The 20,127-nt window shown below is 35.8% G+C and overlaps 1 protein-coding gene across 2 annotated transcripts; it reads left to right on the top strand.

The window, feature by feature from the left end:
• Positions 1 to 10,150: 10,150 nt before the first annotated feature.
• Positions 10,151 to 16,618, top strand: LOC18447796 (Glucose-methanol-choline (GMC) oxidoreductase family protein). Of its 2 annotated transcripts, none has more exons than XM_006857883.4 (5): positions 10,151 to 10,437; positions 12,587 to 13,228; positions 14,439 to 14,851; positions 15,494 to 16,059; positions 16,367 to 16,618. In XM_006857883.4, exons 1-5 carry the CDS (start codon positions 10,359 to 10,361, stop codon positions 16,443 to 16,445), a joined length of 1,779 nt encoding a protein of 592 aa, XP_006857945.3. In that variant the 5' UTR covers positions 10,151 to 10,358; the 3' UTR covers positions 16,446 to 16,618. The 2 variants fall into 2 exon arrangements, with proteins under 2 accessions (XP_006857945.3, XP_088702147.1); XM_088846021.1 differs by having other exon boundaries at positions 14,436 to 14,851.
• Positions 16,619 to 20,127: the final 3,509 nt, after the last annotated feature.

The following is a 20,127-nucleotide window of genomic DNA, read 5'->3' as shown; positions in this document are numbered from 1 at the left end:
GAGATGCTATCATGATAGTGAAAATGAAAGTAGGGTGAGATAGCGTGAGATGGAAATGTATTGTAGGGTGAGTACAATGGGATTTTGGCTTCGACATAATTTTTATTTTTTAGAATTTCAAAATTTCAAACATTTTCACTCATCCAATTTTTTTTACTCTGATTTTTTGAGCCTAGTCAGATATATTGGCGATATTTTTACATGAAGTATTTTTGCGATCCGTTATCCAATTTTTTCATCCTACTTTTTAAAATAAAAATGATTTTTTCTCGATTTTAAGGTAAACCGATTTATTGAAAGTCCCCGACTTGTTAACTATGGTTTGTACCACATGTTCTTCTAGCTGGGGTTCTAATTATTTCTCAAGAAATATTTTAACATGAAAAATTTTCTTCATATAATTAAGTGTGAGAATATTTTCATTCCAATTAGCTGTCAATAAGTGTGAGATGTACTTGGACTAATTGATGTGAAAATATTCTCACGTCTAATCACATAAATAAATTTTTTCACTTGAATTTAATTTCCAAAAAATATTTTCACACGAACCAAACGTAATGAGAATTTCATAAACAAGCATAGATTATGATTCCATATTGCTTTCAAATAAAAGAGTGAGCTAGGCATTGGTGAGTGAGTTACGTAATTGTAGATGTAAACGTCCTCGGGGGCATGGATGAATGAGTTAGATGGTAGCTGAGAATTTCTTAATAAGTTTTAGGAAAGTTGACCAAATCAGCCTCAATATTATTTATGAATGATCCAATTAACCCTATTATTGCCATACATGAAAAAAACAACTTTAGTAGTCACAAGCTAGGCACAACACTTCTTTTTTTTTTTGCCCAAAAAAGAAAAATCTCCCGGAAAGCACATTTTCCCTTCACTTTAGGTACTTTCAAGACCTTAAATTTTGGGGATATAACCTCCTTAACATGGTGACCTACTTTAAAAAAAAGAAAAAGAAAAATGCACATGTATGTGTGCATGAAGAAAATAATATCATAAGATCACCCGGGGAATGCGTTTGGGCAATCAAGTCTAATTGGTGAGGATCTCAAAATCTAAATCACTTTTTTTTAATTGAAAATACTCATTTGGTGATTTTTAAGTGGATTGCATGATCAGATATTCCCCTGCTTGAAATCCATTAATAATTCAATGGCCTAGTATAGTTAGGGGAGGGTCACGTCTGGGTCCAGCTGGACTTGGACCTAGACCAGGACCCGAAAAAATTTATGGGACCCAGACCCAAACCTAACAGGACCCGAAGTTAAACAGACCTGGACCCATACCTGAATAGTGTTTGGGTCCAACATTTGAATGGGAAAAAATATCAAAACTTTTTATTTTGAGGTTTCATTTCACAATAGAGCCAAGGTCTTAAAAAATATCTTAGGGCATAAAAATTGTAGATTTTATTTCTTCTAACCCCTGAGCTACTTTTAAACCTGTTTTTTTAGGCCAAACAAATCTAAAAATACATGCTTTTTTTAAAAGCCATCAATCCAAAGTTCTCTCTCTTTCTCTATCCTTGTATCCCTTCTCTCTCTTCATCTTTCTCATCTCTAGCCCTTCAGTCTCTCTCCTCCCACTCTCTCTCTTCATATTTTTCATCTCTCTCTCTCACTCTCTCTCCTCCCAAATGCACAATAAGTATATGGAGAGAAGAGAAGTGTTTGGATAAACACAGAAAGAGAGAGAGGTGTTTGGTGGTGAGAGGTTATAGGGAAGAGAGAAAGGGGTATTCGGATAAACACAGGAAGAGAGAGGTGTTTTGATAAACACGAGAGGAGGAGAAAGATGCTTGGTGTTGAAAGGTTATCGGGAGGATAGAAATGTTTGGATAAATACGAGAAAGAAAGAGATATGTTTGGAAAAAAATGGGAGGAGCGAGACAGTGAAACACCAAGTAAGGGAGAGAAAGAGAGAAATTTGGGTATATAAATGAAGAAAGAAGGGATTGAGTTTAAAAAGAGCACGTCTTTCTCAGATTTGTTTAGGTTAAAAAATAGGTTTAAAGTAGCCTAGGGGTTCGAAAATTTTTTTTGAAATTTTGAGTTTATTAAGAAATGAAATTTAAAATAGAAGATATAGAGATATTTTCCTTATTTGAATTCAAACCCAACCCGTTAGATCCAATTTTTAAACCCATACCCATACTGGGGTCGAGTCCCGGTCCATTGCCACAACTAGGTATAATATGAAAATTCTATCTATATTCATTGCACTCATTTTATACCAAAGAGAAAGTTAACCACAGGTATCCAATAAAATTATGAAGAGCAAAGGAGTCACCATGGGTTACCTTGTTAAGGCACCAATGGCCATAACATATGACATATGAAGATGAAAGGGGTACCTTTTTAAGAATGTTGGAAAAAAGGGCGTTCTCAATTTACTGAAGTGGTCTGGCCAGTTATGTAAATGATTAGGAGTTCCAGCTGGCTCCATAAATGGCCTCACATAAAAATCTCAGCTCACTCATTTTATGTCCCTTTGACTAACAAAAAGCATGGAATTAGTAAAGACAACTACCCACTTGCTGGACTGTAGTACACCTTTCACATCGGGCAGTTGGATCCTCTATCCACATTTTCACTAAAATAATCCCATTTTTCTTTTAAAAAAAAATAAACCCAAGAAATTTTAAAATAGGAAAACAAATAAGATGGAAAAAATTAATGAAAAATTTGGGAGGAAAGAAGAAATGAGTACTGGATTTGAGGCTACAGAATTGGCTTTAGGGAAATTTATCAAGATGCATATATGAACTATTTAATATTTTACCTATCTTTTATTTGATTCCAAAAAACCCATTAAAATACACATGATTATAAGCTGGAATAGTTCAAAGTAGGTACAACGTTAAATAGTTGATGAGTTAGGTTATTTTGATAAATTTATGGATGCCTGCATTTGGTTATGCTATACATGGATTCTGGGATCTCTTTCTGCATTTACAGGAGCATTAGACTTAAGACTCCGCCACCTCAAAAACCAGAGATCTAAACACGTTTCGGATAGGGGTGGCAATGGGCCCAACCAGACCCGGTACCCGATAGGTATACGCAACTTCGGGTTTAGGTATGGGTCCAAATTTGGGACTTGAAAAGTCGGGTCTGGTTCCAAAACCTAAACTCGAATCCGACCGTAATGAGCAGGATAAGCATTACAGTACTTAAATACCATAACGACAATGCTAATCATTACGGTGTTTTAAGTACCGTAATGACCAAACTAAGCATTATGCTACTTTAAAGACCGTAGTGCTCAGATGTAGCAAATTAGGGAGAAAGCGATCTAGTAAGCATTACATCTTTAAAGTATCGTAATACTTAGGAAGGTCATTACTGTACTTAAAGTACCGTAATGCTTCGCGTAGTCATTACAGTACTTAAAGTACCGTAATGAGGTAGTCATTACGATAATACAACTACCGTGAAAACTATTTTGATAAAAAAATATCAAAATTGAAAAAAAAAAGTGTGGACGAGGTTTATGAAAGTTGAAGGTTTTTCTCTAATTAAAAAAAAATTAAAATATATTTATGATAATTTCTCGAATAAATACTCTAATACAACTTTTTTGCAAATCATATATGGCCAATAAAGTGCAACGTTTAGTGTTGTGTAGTGTGGGACAAACTTCTTCACAATGTATTCCCTCTCCAAACTCTTAGAGCACATTTGACAACTGGAATTTAAGTGAAAGGGCTCCCAACTTCCAACGCACTCTTATAGTACTACCTTTAGTTAGATTTTATTTTAAGGTGGGAGAAGTCTGTATCCCTAAAATATAAAATGCTCTATTTTATTGCAGGTAGTGGATTCATAAATTTTGTAATTTATTTTATGATACTCCGTATTTCTTATCTTTGATGCCATGCAACTGTTTTGGTTGATTTGTTTTTGCTAGAGGTGATGGATACCATGGGGATGTGATTATTGTGATATCATCTGGAGTAATTGATAATTGCTTTCATAATTTTATATGAAACTATTTTGAGGGTTAAATGGTGGCGCAAATTGTTATTAGTGTCAACTATTAATGCTGAATATCTTATAGCTTAGTGCATTGATGCTTGTTATTTAATTCTCGTGCTTACATCTTACTGGTTCAACACTTGTGGGGAGTATGTGGTTTCCTCGTCTCTGCAAGTATCTTCATGGCTTTGCTCTTTCCTTATATGCAATCACTAAATTTGAAGGACCATGAAGGGTGGTTTGTATGTGTTGACCATTGTTGGTGCTTTCTTAATCTCTTGCTCTACCTGCCTTGTTTATAGGCATTGTTTTTAATTGTTTTATAATTCCTTCTTGTCATGGCTTGAGTGCTAAAATTGTGCTGCTGCACTTTCTATAACTGGTTGAGTTGAGGTTCTTATTTGGTTTGAAAACTTAGATTGGAATTAGTGCCCAATATGTTGGGCTGCTGGCATGTGTTGTGCTAAATGATGGTACTTCGTTTGGAATAAAGGACTTGAAATGCATTTATAAATGGGACACATAAATGTGATTATCCTTTGTAATGATTTTTCTGATATCTAAATTTCATAGACACGGAGACCCAACCTTCAACTATACCTCCAATTTCACAACTTAGGAATAGTACCCACAAAAATTCTCAGTCGAGTACTCACCCAGTTTGTCCAACTTGTGCAGGAAAATACATCTTATGAATGGGGGCTATCCAACCATGCGGGGTTTGTTGATGATTGATGTCTTGTATTCTGAGAAAAAATATATGTCAAAGGTGGAGTCAAAGAGACGACTCCGGAGGGCCGTTAAAAGCTAGAAGGGCTTGAGGTCAAGAGGAATCGTCCTGTCAGGTCGACACGGTGGACTCGGCCCCTGCAGGGATTTGGGGGCGGCAGCCCCTGAAGGAAATTTTTGTATTCGTACATGTTGTATTTTGATAATTTGTGCCATCTATCTAGGACTCGATATATATTGTAGCGATGGGGGTTCTTTTTAGGGTTAAGGGAAAAATACAGTTTTCTTTGTAATCAGAGAGAACAGAGAGGTGTGAGGAAAAAAGCTATTGTAACTCTATTCTCCATTGACAGTAAAGAAGGTATCATCTCCCACGGACGTAAGCACATTGTCGAACCACGTATATTTTTGCGTTATGGTTGGTTGTCTCTATCTTTTGTGTTTGTCTTTTCGTGGATTGTTTTTAGGTTTTTCTACCGTGTTTCCTTGCTCCCTACATATTAGTTCGCTACCGTATAAGTAATTTCGCGACCGGCAATGGAGCACCTCACGATGCCTAAGAATTTTTTTAATAATATCCATTTATCTCTGAGAAATACTGTGGAGTGAAGTTTTAGGTTATGGAAATCACGCTTTTCAATTCTAAAGAAGCAATTTCAATACCTATTTAACACACAAGTCAAAATAGCACTTGCAACAATTGTTTTGCACAACTTTATTATGATGATGGGAGGAGTGGATGGTGTAGATGAGCTGCAATTTCGAGAAAGAATTTTTGAGATCATAACTAGTGAGGTAGATGACGGTGATCCAGTAGCAACTCAAAATAATGAGGACCTTGTCGAAGGAGTACAACTGCGAGATCAAATTGCATCCCAATTATGGCACGACCATGTGAATCACTAAAAAAAAATGTATATTCATTGCAAATAAAGTCTCTCATTATCTTTGTACAGTTGATAAACATATATTGGTGATATGTGACCTTAATAGCCCATTTGATTAATAGTTAGTAACAAAGTATTTTGTAGAATGGTTTACCATGGAATTTGGGATATTAAATCTATGTGTTCCTCTTAATTTGGAATATATGATGCATGAAATTAATATTGCTATTAACAAATGAAGCAAATATTTCCTCATACTTTAACCCAATCTCTCATGTATGGATTCTAGTTCCTTTTCTCTAAAGCCTAAACAAATCCAATTTGATGCGTATACCATCAACTTACAAATCCAATTGACCCTAAGAATTATATTTTGTATATAAGGAGCTTGGATAGAATAGGTTTTTTTGATAGAATTAATTAGAAAACATAAATAATAATATAATGAAATCTTTATAAAACATTATTAACTTTCAAATCCATTCTTCTTGCTTGATCTATGGTGGACGACCCATTCTTCCATGTATAGATTAAATTGGTTAATTATAAAGTCTTCAGGTTTGATAACTTCTAGGTGGTACCAAATACAAGTTTCCAGGTTCCGTTTAAATTTTAGACTAGTTAACAAATATAATACCTTTCAATACTAGGAGCTAGAACATTCAGCTTCATAGGGAGAAGGAACTTCCAAGTTCCAAATAACAACCAACTTCCCGTTGTCAAACAAACTCTTAACTATTTGTGTACTTCGCAAGTATGCGATATCAATGTTTGTGTTTCTTTGGTACATGAGAATAGTGATTACCCTTAACAATCAGGAGGGGGCAAGGGACCCAGACCCAACTCGGGACTCGAGGGGTAGACCCGATTTGGGTTTAGGTATGGGTCCAAAAATTGGACCCGGTGGGTCAACATTTTACACTTGAACACTATTTGGGTCAGGGACTGTATTCAGGTCTAGTAATATTTTTCGAGTCCCAATTTATGAAATATACTTAAATATAGTGAAATATACAAATATTTTTATTTTTGAATAAGATCCGATCGGGTTTGAGTCCCACACTATCTTTTCGAGTCCAAGTCCCGTGACATTTTCTCGATCCAAATCTGGGTCCAATCGGACCCGTAGCCATCCCTAACTATTAGATATAAAATTGGGTGGCCGGTGGTGTTCCATCGATACTCAGAAAATTTTCTCACACTTTGTGCAGAGAAATGACCCACCCCATTTTCGAATTATACATGTGAGGACTTGACATTTTTGTCGCTTTAAATGTAAGAAAATTTTGGAATTTCAAAAATCATTTATATTGTCCATCAAGTACAAGGAAACGTTTTTGTGTGCACACAATGTGCTTTCAACCACTTAATCCTGTCTCTACATATTCAGCTAAGAAAGGTATATGTTTCCATGAGAGAAATGGACACTTATTTGTTGGGACCTTAATAAATTTTTGTATCAACTCGTCCTAGCAACCAATCTAAATAGAAAATTAAAATATGTATCTTAAAGTTGCCTAAAAAAATAAGGAAAAAGTTTATATAAGGTGTAAACCTTGTACTGTACGAGTACGGTGCACCTAAAAAACCCATTAGAGAAGGTTGTTCCTATCTTGGAAAACCCTCAGATCGATCATCTCTACCTCAAGATTCATAGATATGAAAAAAAAGAGGGATTTCTAATCCTAATAATAGTTCATCTTCTAACATATTATTTGGACCGTCAATTTTCAAGTGTTTATGGATCTGCTTGATTGTCACTATTTCTAAAACTTGTAAATTTCATAATTTGGGGCAACAATAGATTTTCATATCAACGCAAAGCTTTGCAATACCAAAAATATATAAAGTTGCACCTTATACAAACCTCACCCAAAAAAATGACCTTCTAAGATTAGACCTAGGCTGGAGATCCTCTCCTAGATGCTTTGGAAGCCTATACTTTGATATTAAAGTTAAAAAAGAGAGAGGGGATTGGAGAAAGAAAGGAGCTAGAGAGAGAGAGCATATGAGAGAGAGAGAAAATGACATTGTTAGGGATTGATGAGTTAGCCAGACAAAAACGAGTTAAAGAACCAAAAAAAAAAAGGGTGTGATTACAAAGAGAGATGAGTTGGAGAAATAATGGGTGTAGAGAAAGAAGGCCACATGCCTAAAAAAAAGATTTAAAGAAAAAAAGGCATGGTTTCTAAAAAGGGCATGATCAAAGGAGTGAGAGAAAGAACCCGCCGCACAATCATCACAAACGTCCATCTTTAAGGTGAACACCCACAAACTATCCAATGGATAGGAAAATATTCCAACAAAAATGTTTTGGATTTTTATTTTATTAAATTTTGTTTTTTATATTCATAATCATCATAGTTTAGTCCATGGATCACTACAAATTTGGATCCAAGACCAATACAAATAATGGGTGGGATCCCGCATGAAAATAGTATGAGATGGGGGGACTCATAAAAACTGGGTCCATTAAATAAAGGAGATTGAGGGCGAGAAAGGAGCTAGGGTGCTTAGTGGGTTTAACTTTCAATGGCAAAAAAATTATGCTTTTTTTTTTTCAAAATTAAAAAAATAAAAAAAATCTTCCAAGAAAAAAGTCATTGTATAATATAACGATAAATACGTTTTTAAAAAGAATAAAATAAACTTAAGTTACGAAAATAACCAACACCTCTCCTTGTTCTAAGTTCAAAATCAAGAACAAGATTTTTCAAATAAAAATACATGTTTAGGGTTTGGAATCTAAAATAAGTAAGGTATCTCAGATAATTTAAGTGAGACAAATTACCAAATATGCTTACTTGTTGAAGATAACAAACCTAGACTTACATTTATGGGCATTTTTTAGCCAAAGTCTCTAGTAGGTGCTTAAATGAAAGGATTCTTAGAAAGTAAATTCTACTTAACAATTTTTTGATTTAATTGTTTCTTTGTGTTTATTTGGTTAATGATAGTTTTGAAAACCAAAAAAGTTTCAATATCTCTACTTAAAAACTCCCTTTGTCTAGATTATTATTATTACTATTATTATTATTATTGCCTTTTTGTCATCACTACAGGCAATTCGTGTTCAGATTATTCTCCACAGTTTAGGAAATGGGATTGGGGCATTGGTGGTTAAGGGGATAAATGCCTCAACATTATGTTTCACCTTCCATTTCCATCATTAACAATCAATAATAATAATAATAATAATAATAATAATAATAATAATAATAATAATAATAATAATAATAATAATAATAATAATATATTTTCCACGGATCTTCAAAATTTTATTTAAGAGCGCCAAAACCGTGAACTGTATATTCAATGGCCAAAATGCCCATTATTGAATGTGAGAATTTGTGGGCAATTTCTTTTCTATCTAATTCACCCATTATTTATGAGCACACAGGGGGTTGCAGTGCTCATTAATATTTCCCAACAACGGGTACCACAAAATAACACAAGCCATTGCTAAGGTTCAAAGATCCAACAAAGTTTTCCTAGTTTTAGGTGGTGTATTAAATGGCCCAACCAAACCAACATTCAATGTGGCTTCTTTTTTGCTTTTTTTTTTTTCTTTTTTTTTTTCAATTATGGTATTTTTCCAATCAAGGCTAATAATTTAAGGACGGGGTTTCTATGAGTCAGCCGAGTCATATTGTGCATATGCAGGCCCCCACTTAAACCTATCTTTGAAATGGATTTTTAATCCAAAGTTTTAGAGCTTCATGATCTAGGTTAAGATGATCATGAATATGAAAAATAAAAAAAATTTCAGTATATATAGTGTGATTTTTTGTTGGAAAATTTCGAAACCGTCTAATTTCATTTTAGCCTTGTGAGCTTTTTACAATGTCCATCTTAGAGATCGATGTTAATGAGTTAGCAAGCTCTTGCACCCCACTTGCTCATGAATGACTTTTCCATAATTTAATCCCCATATTCTAATTATTTTGAAAAAAAAAAAATTGAAAAAGAAACCAAACATTTATGGGCTCAACCATACCAACATTCAATACAGGTTCCCTTTTTTTCTTTCTTTTTTTAGTGGTATTTTTCCAAGGAAAATGGTTTGATAGGGTTGCAGCTCTATCAAAATAAGTAAAGCCTCACTTCATAAGTAAGTGAAAAGTGCATTGGAAAACCTTTGCATTGATCATCTCGGCTTGAACATTACAATTGTAAAAAAATTAAGATTTTAAGCTTTACAAATAGTGTATAGTGTAATAAATTATCTAGACGGTTCATTTCACCATAAAAATAAGTGTTCACATTTTAATTTTATTGTTGATGTTAAAAATTGATTTTAGAGCCATCATGGAGATTTTCGTTGCCAAGAATATTTTTCAGATGAAGATTTAAGGTGAGGCTTTATTTTGATTTCATAAAGCCCAGGCTTTATAAAAACTTCATCATTTTCTATAAAAAATACTTTATAAAAGGCTTTGTAGAAGACTAATCATTTAATCTCCATTATTCCAATTATTTAAAAAAAAGAAGAAAAGAAACAAAACTATTTCAAGCTATAAAGCAGGCAAACCCAGTGTTCTCTCTCTCATGAGCTGTGCATTTCATGTTCTCTTGGGGAGGAGCTCTCTTTCTGAGGCCCCTTTCGTAGGTTTCGGAAAACATTTCGCCGAAATTATTGCTCATACGGGGAGAGGGGATCATTCTACGTGTGTGAGCCCATAAAATTTCGCGAATTTCGGCTTATATAAACCGCTATTTTCAGTGAAATTTTCAGTGCTGGCGTTTGTGACAAGCAATGGCCTTTTGGGGGGGAGCGTTGCTCTTTGTTTTGGTCCCTTGGCTTTGTTTTCAAGGAGTTAGCTGCTTACAACGAGGTAAGCATGAGTATTATAACTTTTTTTTATTTTTTTTAAGAGCGATTTTGTGGCTTCAATTATGTGGGTAATTTGAGGATTTGAGGGAAATTAAGGGTGTGTTAGTCAGTTATTAAGGTTAAGATTGTAAAGCAATAGGCACCAATTGTGATGATAAATTAGGGAATTTTGATGAGATTAGTGGCAGTGTAGTTATTTTGTAGTGTTAAAGACTTGAAATTTTTGTGAATTTTATTTGGGTGGCTGAACTAGTCAAGCATCTGGTTCAGTTAAAATTGGTACGATTGCTCATTGAATTGGTTTGGCCGAAATTTTTTTTGTAAAAAAAAAAAGTGGGAAGAACAATTTTGAAAAATGTAGAATATTATACTAAAAAGTTGATGAATGTTATTTAGTGAGTCTTCTAATGAATTTTTATTTTGAATTAGACAGGCTAAAACATTAGTTAACTAGTTAGACGAGCCCCTCGGTCTAGTCTTGGTAACATTTATGGCCCTCGTCTATCGATAAATGGCAGATGAGGGTAATTTAGCCACTTCTTAAAAGTTTGAGAATTTCATTCCCACCGACACCACTTCAATATACTTTAAAAAACCTAAACTCTGCAACTATTTGAAAGAACGGGTAGCGGTTTGTCTTCCCCACTAAATAACCAAAAAAAAAAAACTTATATTTTTAACTTTTAATTGGATCTCCAAAAATTTAAATAATTATGTCCTTTCTTTAGAAAACCAGGTTCAGTTTATGGGAAATAAAATTAGTGTATATTTTGAAAAAGACCCGGTTTCTATGTGATCAAGCCCGCATATGTATAAATGCGGGCTTATTAATAAATCTATTTTTGAGATGGATTTTTTGACTTAATTTTTAAGGATATGTAATCTCTAACCTAGAGATCATGAATATGAAAAAATAAATAAATTTTATAAACTAAAAATAATAGTTCTAGTAAGAAAATATTTGTACAGTTAGTTTCTATTGTTTTTAGATGAAACACCTACTTGTATCCATCTTTAAGACAGATGCTTTACACCTTTTGGACCGCACATGTAGTCATGCGGTCCTGCCCGCATGAAAAGATTTTCCTTTTGAAAAACAGTCATATTTTCAACATTCATACAACTATGAACACTGAGGAGGCAATTTCCCGTATTGGCCCTACACATTTATATTATTTTCTCTCTGTGGCTAGGTAACATTTATTCATGTTGAAAGTAACACAGGCCATCCAGAGAAGGGTAGTTTAGTCATAAAGTAAAATTCATTGTCTAGAGAGTACTCAACTTGGAAATAGGCATTTGGATTCTTACAAACTTATAACAATAGGTCAAATTGGACCATATGCTTTTCCATAGTCACTTTTATTCAAGAAAATTTTTCAAATTACTAACAAGATGAACTATTTAATAATTTACCTTTTTAGGATTATTCCAGACATGTGGTGTTTTATGGGATATTTGAAATTAAATCAAAAGATGTGGATAAAGTGTTAAATTGTTAATATTTCATAGGGAATGTGATTAATTTCTTTTTAAAAAATTACCGAGCTGACAAGGAAACGCTCAAGTCAGCGTTGAGGGGGAGCTAGGGAATCCTAGCCATGAAAACCCGAAATTGCCTCACTCTATTGGTTCATTACTCTTTTTTTGTTTTTTGGTTAGATATTGTCTTATCACTTGAGAATCGCCTAAGCTGGACCAGCACGTCAAACTTTGACATTAGGACCTAATTCTGGCTTTTAAATGATTTCTTCTCATCAGAAGGAAAAAAAAAAAATACCAATAGATTTTATTTTTATTTTTATTATCTTGTCAATACTGTTTTTCTTGGTGGCAACCCACAATCACATTTGTTTCATAGTGAGGCGTCAAATACTCTTCCAATTTCAGAGCCCTGTCTCTCTCTCTCTCTTTCAAAAATAGATCGTGAAGAGGTGACTCATTTTTACATGGACTCATAAAAACTGTCTTAATTATATAGACAACATAAGAAATGGTGTAATCTGATGCTTTTTCGTCACTCAATCAATAAAAGTTCTTAACCTTATATATATAAATTACAACATAAAAAATATGTAGGGGTATTTTGGTCATTTATGTCGAACTGTCGACCACGATTTCTTGATACTAACTATGAATCATGCTCGCAGCCCCGAGCTACACTTTTGTTCACGAGGCCACAAGAGCTCCTCCATTGTCGCACTATGACTACATAATCGTGGGCGGGGGCACCGCAGGGTGCCCTCTTGCAGCCACCCTGTCCCATTCTGCCAAAGTACTACTACTAGAGCGTGGGGGCTCACCATATGGCAACCCCAACATCACCAACCTAGCCACCTTTGCAGACACCTTGGCCGACCTCGCTCCGGACTCCCCTTCTCAGCGCTTCATTTCAGAAGATGGTGTCATAAGTGCCAGAGCCCGGGTTCTCGGTGGAGGAAGTTGCTTGAATGCAGGATTCTATACCAGAGCTAGTCCTAACTACGTGAGGGATGTCGGATGGGATGGACCGCTTGTAAACCAGTCATATCAGTGGGTCGAGCGCATCGTCGCCTTTAAGCCCCCAATGCTCCAATGGCAGAGCGCGGTGCGCGATGGATTGGTGGAAGTAGGGGTTGGTCCTTACAATGGCTTCACTTACGATCATATGTACGGGACCAAGGTTGGCGGCACCATCTTTGATGTGGACGGGCACCGGCACACCGCAGCCGACTTGCTCGAGTATGCGAACCCGACGGGGCTCACAGTGTTGTTGAGGGCGGTTGTTCATCGTGTGATGTTCAGGACCAAAGGTAGTGAGCCGGGCTTTGTTTTGTTTTCCTTTCTCTTTTTGTTCTACTTTTGGAGCCAAGCTTTATTTGTGGTTCATGGGAAGATAAATGAGCCATGTATTTTTTTTCAACAAAATTTCCTAATTACCATATAGGGAAGTTTGTGTAAGGTGCCCACCTTATATTATACAAGTAAGGGGTACCTTTTCAAAAAGATGCATTCCGGCATCGAAAACCACATGATGCTTTGAAAATCTATGTTACACCCTTATTATGAAATTTAAATTTTTAAAAAAAATCCAGATTGAGGAGATCTATAAATACTTCAAAATCTTCAAAATGGAAGATTGAGATAACTTGTTACAAAATAACTATTTCTAAGACTTGAAATTTTTGTTCTTTTATTTATATTATATCTCTTGAGGGCGAGATGATAAATCACAAAGTTTTTCAACTCTAGAACACTCTAATGTTTAAATTTTCGAAATACCCATCATATTGCAATTACTCTAACATCCTCGTATATTTCTTAAAATTCTCAAATAAGTGTGTGATTAGCGTGGAAGCCATATCTCCTCCCAGAAGGGGTTGCTTCCATGGAGAAGCATGGAAGCGCACACTTCCTTTTTTTTATGCTATTTTAGTTGGGGTGGCAGGACCTGGACCCAGACCCAACCCGACTAGGTTACTCATTTGGTCCTAGACCTAGGTCTAGAAATTAAAAAGAATAGTTATTTCTTGACATTTTGTATCTATATATTTTTATATATTTTATATTGGGTCCGGTCGGGTTGGGTCGAGTTGACTCCAATCTGAGCCGAGCCGTCTTGATAGGGTCCAAGCTAGATCCAGACCCTACCCGACCCGATAAAGGCCCAAGCGGGACCCAGACCTAACCCACTGGGTCCAACACATAGACCCAGACTCAGGACTAATTCGAGTCAACCAGCCGGGTTAACCCGACCCGATTGACGCCCCTATATTTTAGAAAGCCTAAAAATACAATTCCACCCATGGTTTCTGGTGGTGGAATAAACATTGATTGTTGAACTATTAAAACTGCGTGTGGCCAAATTTGCCCACATATAAATCCTTTTCCACTTTTTTTTTTAAAAAATGTTTTCCCATTTAATATTGCAATTACCAGAATACCTTCATGTATTTTATAAAATTCCCATATCATCCTTTGTGGGAAAATTACCATAATATCCTCATCTTCAACCCGAAGCAGGGAAATCCAAGCCTGTAGCCCATGGCGTGGTGTTCAGGGATGCCAATGGCTTTAAGCATAAAGCCTACCTCAACAAGGGATCGAAGAACGAGATCATCATCTCAGCCGGAGCTCTCGGGAGCCCTCAGTTGTTGATGCTTAGCGGCATCGGCCCACAAGATCAACTAAGATCGCTAGGCATCAAGGTTCTGATCAACCAGCCGATGGTGGGGCAAGGCATGTCCGATAACCCTATGAATGCCATATACGTACCATCCCCATTGCCGGTCGAAATCTCTCTTATACAGGTTGTGGGCATCACGCGTTTGGGAACGTACATTGAGGCTGCGAGCGGCTCGAATTTTGCATATTCGACCACTGGTGCTGAGCAAAGCCGTCCGCAACGCATGAACTTTGGCATGTTCTCGCCTCAGGTTGGTTACTATCGTGGTTTTTTTTGGGGGATTTGCAGTGATAATAGGAAAAAAAAGAAGCTCATTTATGTTTTGTTATGTTCTTTCTTATTTGGGAACTGAAATCCAAATACTAAGGGTGTCTAAAGGTTAAAGGTTTGACATTATCAGCTCATCATACAACCTTTTCTAAATTACAAATTTTAGGAGTTCAATGCCCATTATTTCGCCGATATTCCATAGTGGACATTGAACTGTCAAAATTAGCATAAAATGACTGAAAACATTGGGAAAATAGAGTATATATTATTCTCATTTTTCTGCATAGCCCAATAATGATTTTCATATTTGAAATCGGAAAATGTTTATACAAGACGACATCTTACTTGTAGAAGTAAGGTTGTAGAAATCTACTCCTTTCATTTTAGTTGGAGTTATAGATTCTACCTTCAAAAAAATATTAGAGATTTTTATTCTACCTGTCAAATCTACACCATTTAATTGAAATAGACATCGAGTAATGCTACACCTTGTGCAAACCGTACCCTTTGAAATTTGGCCTACATCCATTAATATGTTCTAATGACAAAATTATTCTCAAGCATTACTTGCATATATCACAAAAATATCAAACATCAGTCAATGTTCCTCCTTAATTTGCAGACAGGGCAATTAGGCATTGTTCCTCCGAAGCAACGCACTCCTGAGGCCATAGCCAAAGCAGTGGCCGCCATGGATAGCTTAGATGAAGGTGCTTTCAGGGGCGGCTTTATCCTTGAAAAGATCTTGGGCCCGGTCTCGAAAGGAGAACTAAGACTAAGGAATAGGAACCCATCAGACAACCCACAAGTGACCTTCAATTACTTCAAGGAGCCCGAGGACCTCAGGCGGTGCGTAAATGGGATACGAATAATCGAGAAAGTAATTAGTTCAAGAGCATTTTCAAAGTTCAAGTACCCGTACCTTAGCCCCAACACTCTCATCAACATGACTGCAAGTTTCCCTGTGAACTTGGTACCGCACCACAGTAACGACTCGACGTCTCTAGAGCAGTTTTGCAAGGATACAGTGATGACTATATGGCATTACCATGGAGGTTGTCATGTTAACCGGGTTGTGGACCGAGATTATCATGTGCTCGGTGTCGATGCGCTTAGGGTGATCGATGGCTCGACATTTAATTACTCTCCGGGGACCAATCCCCAAGCCACTGTTATGATGCTTGGGAGGTGAGCTAAGTATTTGCTTCTTTTTTCCACCCCATTTTGGGGTCATTCATGTGGGGATATAATGGTCTTAGAAAAATCTGGTATGGTTTTAGAAATGGAGGTATACTGTTTGTGTGTTTGTTTTGATTTTTTTTATCTTTTCTGGTAGTTATCGATTCCAAACCGGAACTAAGATTGCATTGACAAGAATTGTGGTCTTGGATTTGCATTCTTTAAATTTAAGTTTTGTTAAATGTCGTATGGTTTGAATTTGCATACTTTAAATTTAAGTTTTGTTTTTCTGATTTGTGCTCTTTGTTACATACAGGTACATGGGACTGAAGATTCAAAGAGAGAGATTGCATGCAAATGAGAGTGAAGATTTAAAGATGGAGAAGGGAGTATAAATGATGACATTTTATGCAATAAAATAATAATGGGCACTTAAAAAGTACATAAATTAATGTATCAATTGTGAAAATGTGCTCCTATTAGGCTAGTCATTGATGTAGATTGAACTCATGAATTTATTTTCTCTGAGTGCTTGGATTATTGGAAGGTACTATTCTTAGATCTCAAAGTTTTATGTTGTTTCTATGCATTTTTGTCCAATCTACCTTATGGCAATTTATTTGAGTGAAAATTTCTTACAAAATTTTAAGGCACACTCTTCGGAAATGACATGTAGAATATAAATTGGCAAAAAAAAAAAAATACACAGAAAAAGATCACGCAATTAATATTTTTTGTTCTACATAATATGGGTATTTATGGTTTTTTGTGTATTTCTACATGCTAAGGGGATAGTTGTGTCTGATATTTACCTAATCACTTCTTCTGAATCTTCTCTTGAAATCTTTATGCAGAAATGCTTGATGTCACCGACAATTCGACAACCTCCTCACCCTTTCTCCTTTTAAATGGTTTACAGACGTACATATCTGTTTCTATATAATATAGTTCTAAAACATTGACAAGTAATATGGGGTTGCAACATTGGCATGACTATAGTTATTTAATCATAAATAATAGTAATTTTAGATACAAATTGAGGTTAAGCATGGTTTAAGAAGTGAGGATCTTAAACTTTCCTTTAACCCGTCTCATGCTTAGGTAAAGGGGCCGCGTTGTGTTAGGTAGGCAGTTGATGTGAAATTTTACCAAAATTTATCATGAATCCTAAATTAATAATATGATGGACCAAGATTCGTGTAGCCGACTTCAATTAATTTGAAAAAACATGATGATTGAGGTTCAAACATTTCGATTTGAGTTCACTTATTCTATCATAAATGATTTATTAAGTTCGATTGAATGAAATTTGACCAATGAAGAGAAAAGCCGATTTGTTTGATAATTTTATTTCTTTTTATAGTGCAGGTTTTTTAACTAGTCGATCCAAAAGTGTTCATATAGATAGGGACGAGCGGTTACATGGTTTAACTTTTTGGTTAATCTAGAGAGAGAAAACATGAAATCTATATTTTAATCCTAAAGGAACCCCTACTGAGAAGATATGAGGAATGAGCCACTTTACAATGTAGCAGAATGACAAAAGTAAATGATAAATGAGTTAAAATAAATGGTAGGTTGGTTGATTGTAGGGGTGGGAACGGATCGGGTCAAGTCCAGGTCGACCCTGACCCTGACCTAGAATCCAACCAACTATTTCTAAGTTAGACCTAGAACCGACCTGAACCTCAGTTGGACCTAAGTCAATTGGACCTTGGTCTTGGATCCAGATCCAGCCCAACTCGGCTCAACATCAAGTGAACCCAAACCCAACTTGTCAGGTTCTTTGTTTGAGCCCAAACCCAGAGCCCGATCGGGTCAATCCATGGGTCCATTGGTCAAGACACATTTCCAACCCTAGTTGATTGTTGAGTATGTGTGAAATGAGAGAGAGAGAGAGAGAGATTGTGATGTAATGTAATGTGTGAGACCAGAAATGCGTGTGAGAGAGAATGTCTTCATATGAAGATGGAGGCCTTGTGCAATATTGCCTATGATATTACAAGGTGGTTACAATCACTTTTAGCCATTAGCTGTCAAATTAGATGGCTTGAGATGTGTCGTTAAGTTTTGGGGGATTTTAGAGAAATTATAAAAAAAACTCCAAAATGAGACTTTATAGACAACCTACCCCCAACAAAAAAATTTTTAGCAACTTGTACCCCAAATTGAGCTTTTCTAACAAATACCCCCGAGCAAAAAAAATCATATTTTTAGACAATAATGCCCATAGTGTCGGACAGCCTGTCAGACCGCATGCTTTCCAGAAGCAAAGTGCCGGACTGCCCCCATTTTGTGCCGAACTGCATGCTCAAAGTGTCAGACTGCCCCTATTTTGTGCTGGAATGCAATGTTTTCTAGAAGTAAAATGTCGGACTACCGAACTACATGCTCAAAGTGTCAGACTGCCCCTATTTTGTGCTGGAATGCAATGTTTTCTAGAAGTAAAATGTCGGACTACCTCTATTTTGTGCTAGACTGCATGCTTTCTTGAGGGTATTTTAATATTCATTTTATCTTTTTTATGACTCGGAGGGGGGGGGGGGGGGGGGGGGGGGGAGAGTTAAATTTAAAGTAAAAAGTGAAAAATTTAAAGTAAAAAGTGAAAATTTTTTGGTTGAGGATAAGTTGTATTCCTAGTTTCTTCATATCAAGGTTAAGGTCTTTTACAATATAGTATATCCGTTGTGTTGTTTAAAAAGTGAATGACATCGAGATTCGAGAGACCGAGAATGATAATATTCATGCCAAGTCACAAATCAGTTATCCATATTTTGGTAACACAAATTTATTATTGCGAAAAGATATTCTATTCTCGTTAGCATATCGATTTACTCTCATAGGTAAGTTAGATTCGTTTTGGAGTCTTCGATTTGTTGAGAAAAAATGAAGCAATTAGGTGTTTCGACGGATTCGGGGAAAGACTTTAGAATTTTTTTAAAAAATTAATATAAATAAATTAGATATTTATATCTAAAATATATAAAAATAGTGGAAAAAATAAAAATTATTTTTTAAAAAAATAAAAAAAAATTTATATAGATATTTCTTTGCTTCGGTCGAATCAGCCCGAAGCAGACCTGAATATGATCGAAGCAGCTCGACCGAAGCAGCAACACGTGGCTTTGCTTCGCTTTGGTCTAAGCCTAAAATCCGATCGACCGAAACGAAGCGAATTTGACAACATTTGATAAAACTCCACCGAGAATTAATTTTAGGATCCCAAAAGTTGGGATGTGACATCTTCAATAAGCATCTTCAATAACCTCAAGCTAATTGTACCCTCTACCATGTGATATTGAGATGGCGAGGTCCCAAGTGTTACAAATCTCGATTCAAACTCATGCTTTGGATAGGGATACTAAAAAAATGTAAAGGAAAAGGAATAGTTTTCTAAGAACATAAAAATGTCAGGAGATCAACATGAATCCTGTTGCATCATGCACCGAGTACCTCCAGCTTGGGGTCTGATCGGTGTGTGTGAGAGAGGTGTATCTCGGATTTAGAGAGGAAAAAACTATCAAAATAAGGCTTAGGCCTTTCCAAAAAAATAAAGCCTCACTCAAAACTCATCCAAAATGGTCTACTGTCTATGCACAAGCATTCACAAATCAACAATATCTATACATTTTCTGAGCGACAAAAATTTACAAAGAAGGTTAAAAATAGATTTTAGAGCGATCACAAAGATTTTATTTATGTCTAAAGTGTTTATGTATATGAGATTTCAATGTGAAAATTTATTTATTTATTTTTTTTGTGAGGCATGGGCCTTATAAAAATTGCATATTTTAAAAGCGAGAATTCTGCCGTCTTGGGAAAGGGGCTAGGGTCGTAGTGGTAACATCCCCATACCCATTTACCACATCGTAGTATCCATTCTCACTGCTAACATTTCCAATTAACACCTTCAAAATGTAACTCCCTAATCTATTGAAAAAATGGGTAGGGGCATTGAAATACCCAAAAAAAAAGAAAAAAAGGATTCTCTTGTCATACCCAAAAAAAAAAAGGGAATTCTCCCGTCTTAGAGAAAGGTAGCCCGGTCAAGTTTGGTAAAAATTTCACAAGTTTTTC

The sequence above is a fragment of the Amborella trichopoda genome, chromosome 9 (assembly GCF_054954075.1).
Source record: "Amborella trichopoda isolate Santa Cruz 75 chromosome 9, AtrichopodaSantaCruz75HAP2 v2.0, whole genome shotgun sequence".
Lineage (NCBI taxonomy): Eukaryota > Viridiplantae > Streptophyta > Magnoliopsida > Amborellales > Amborellaceae > Amborella > Amborella trichopoda.
Note: the sequence above shows the minus strand (reverse complement) of the source record. Positions and strands in the feature narration are given on the sequence as shown.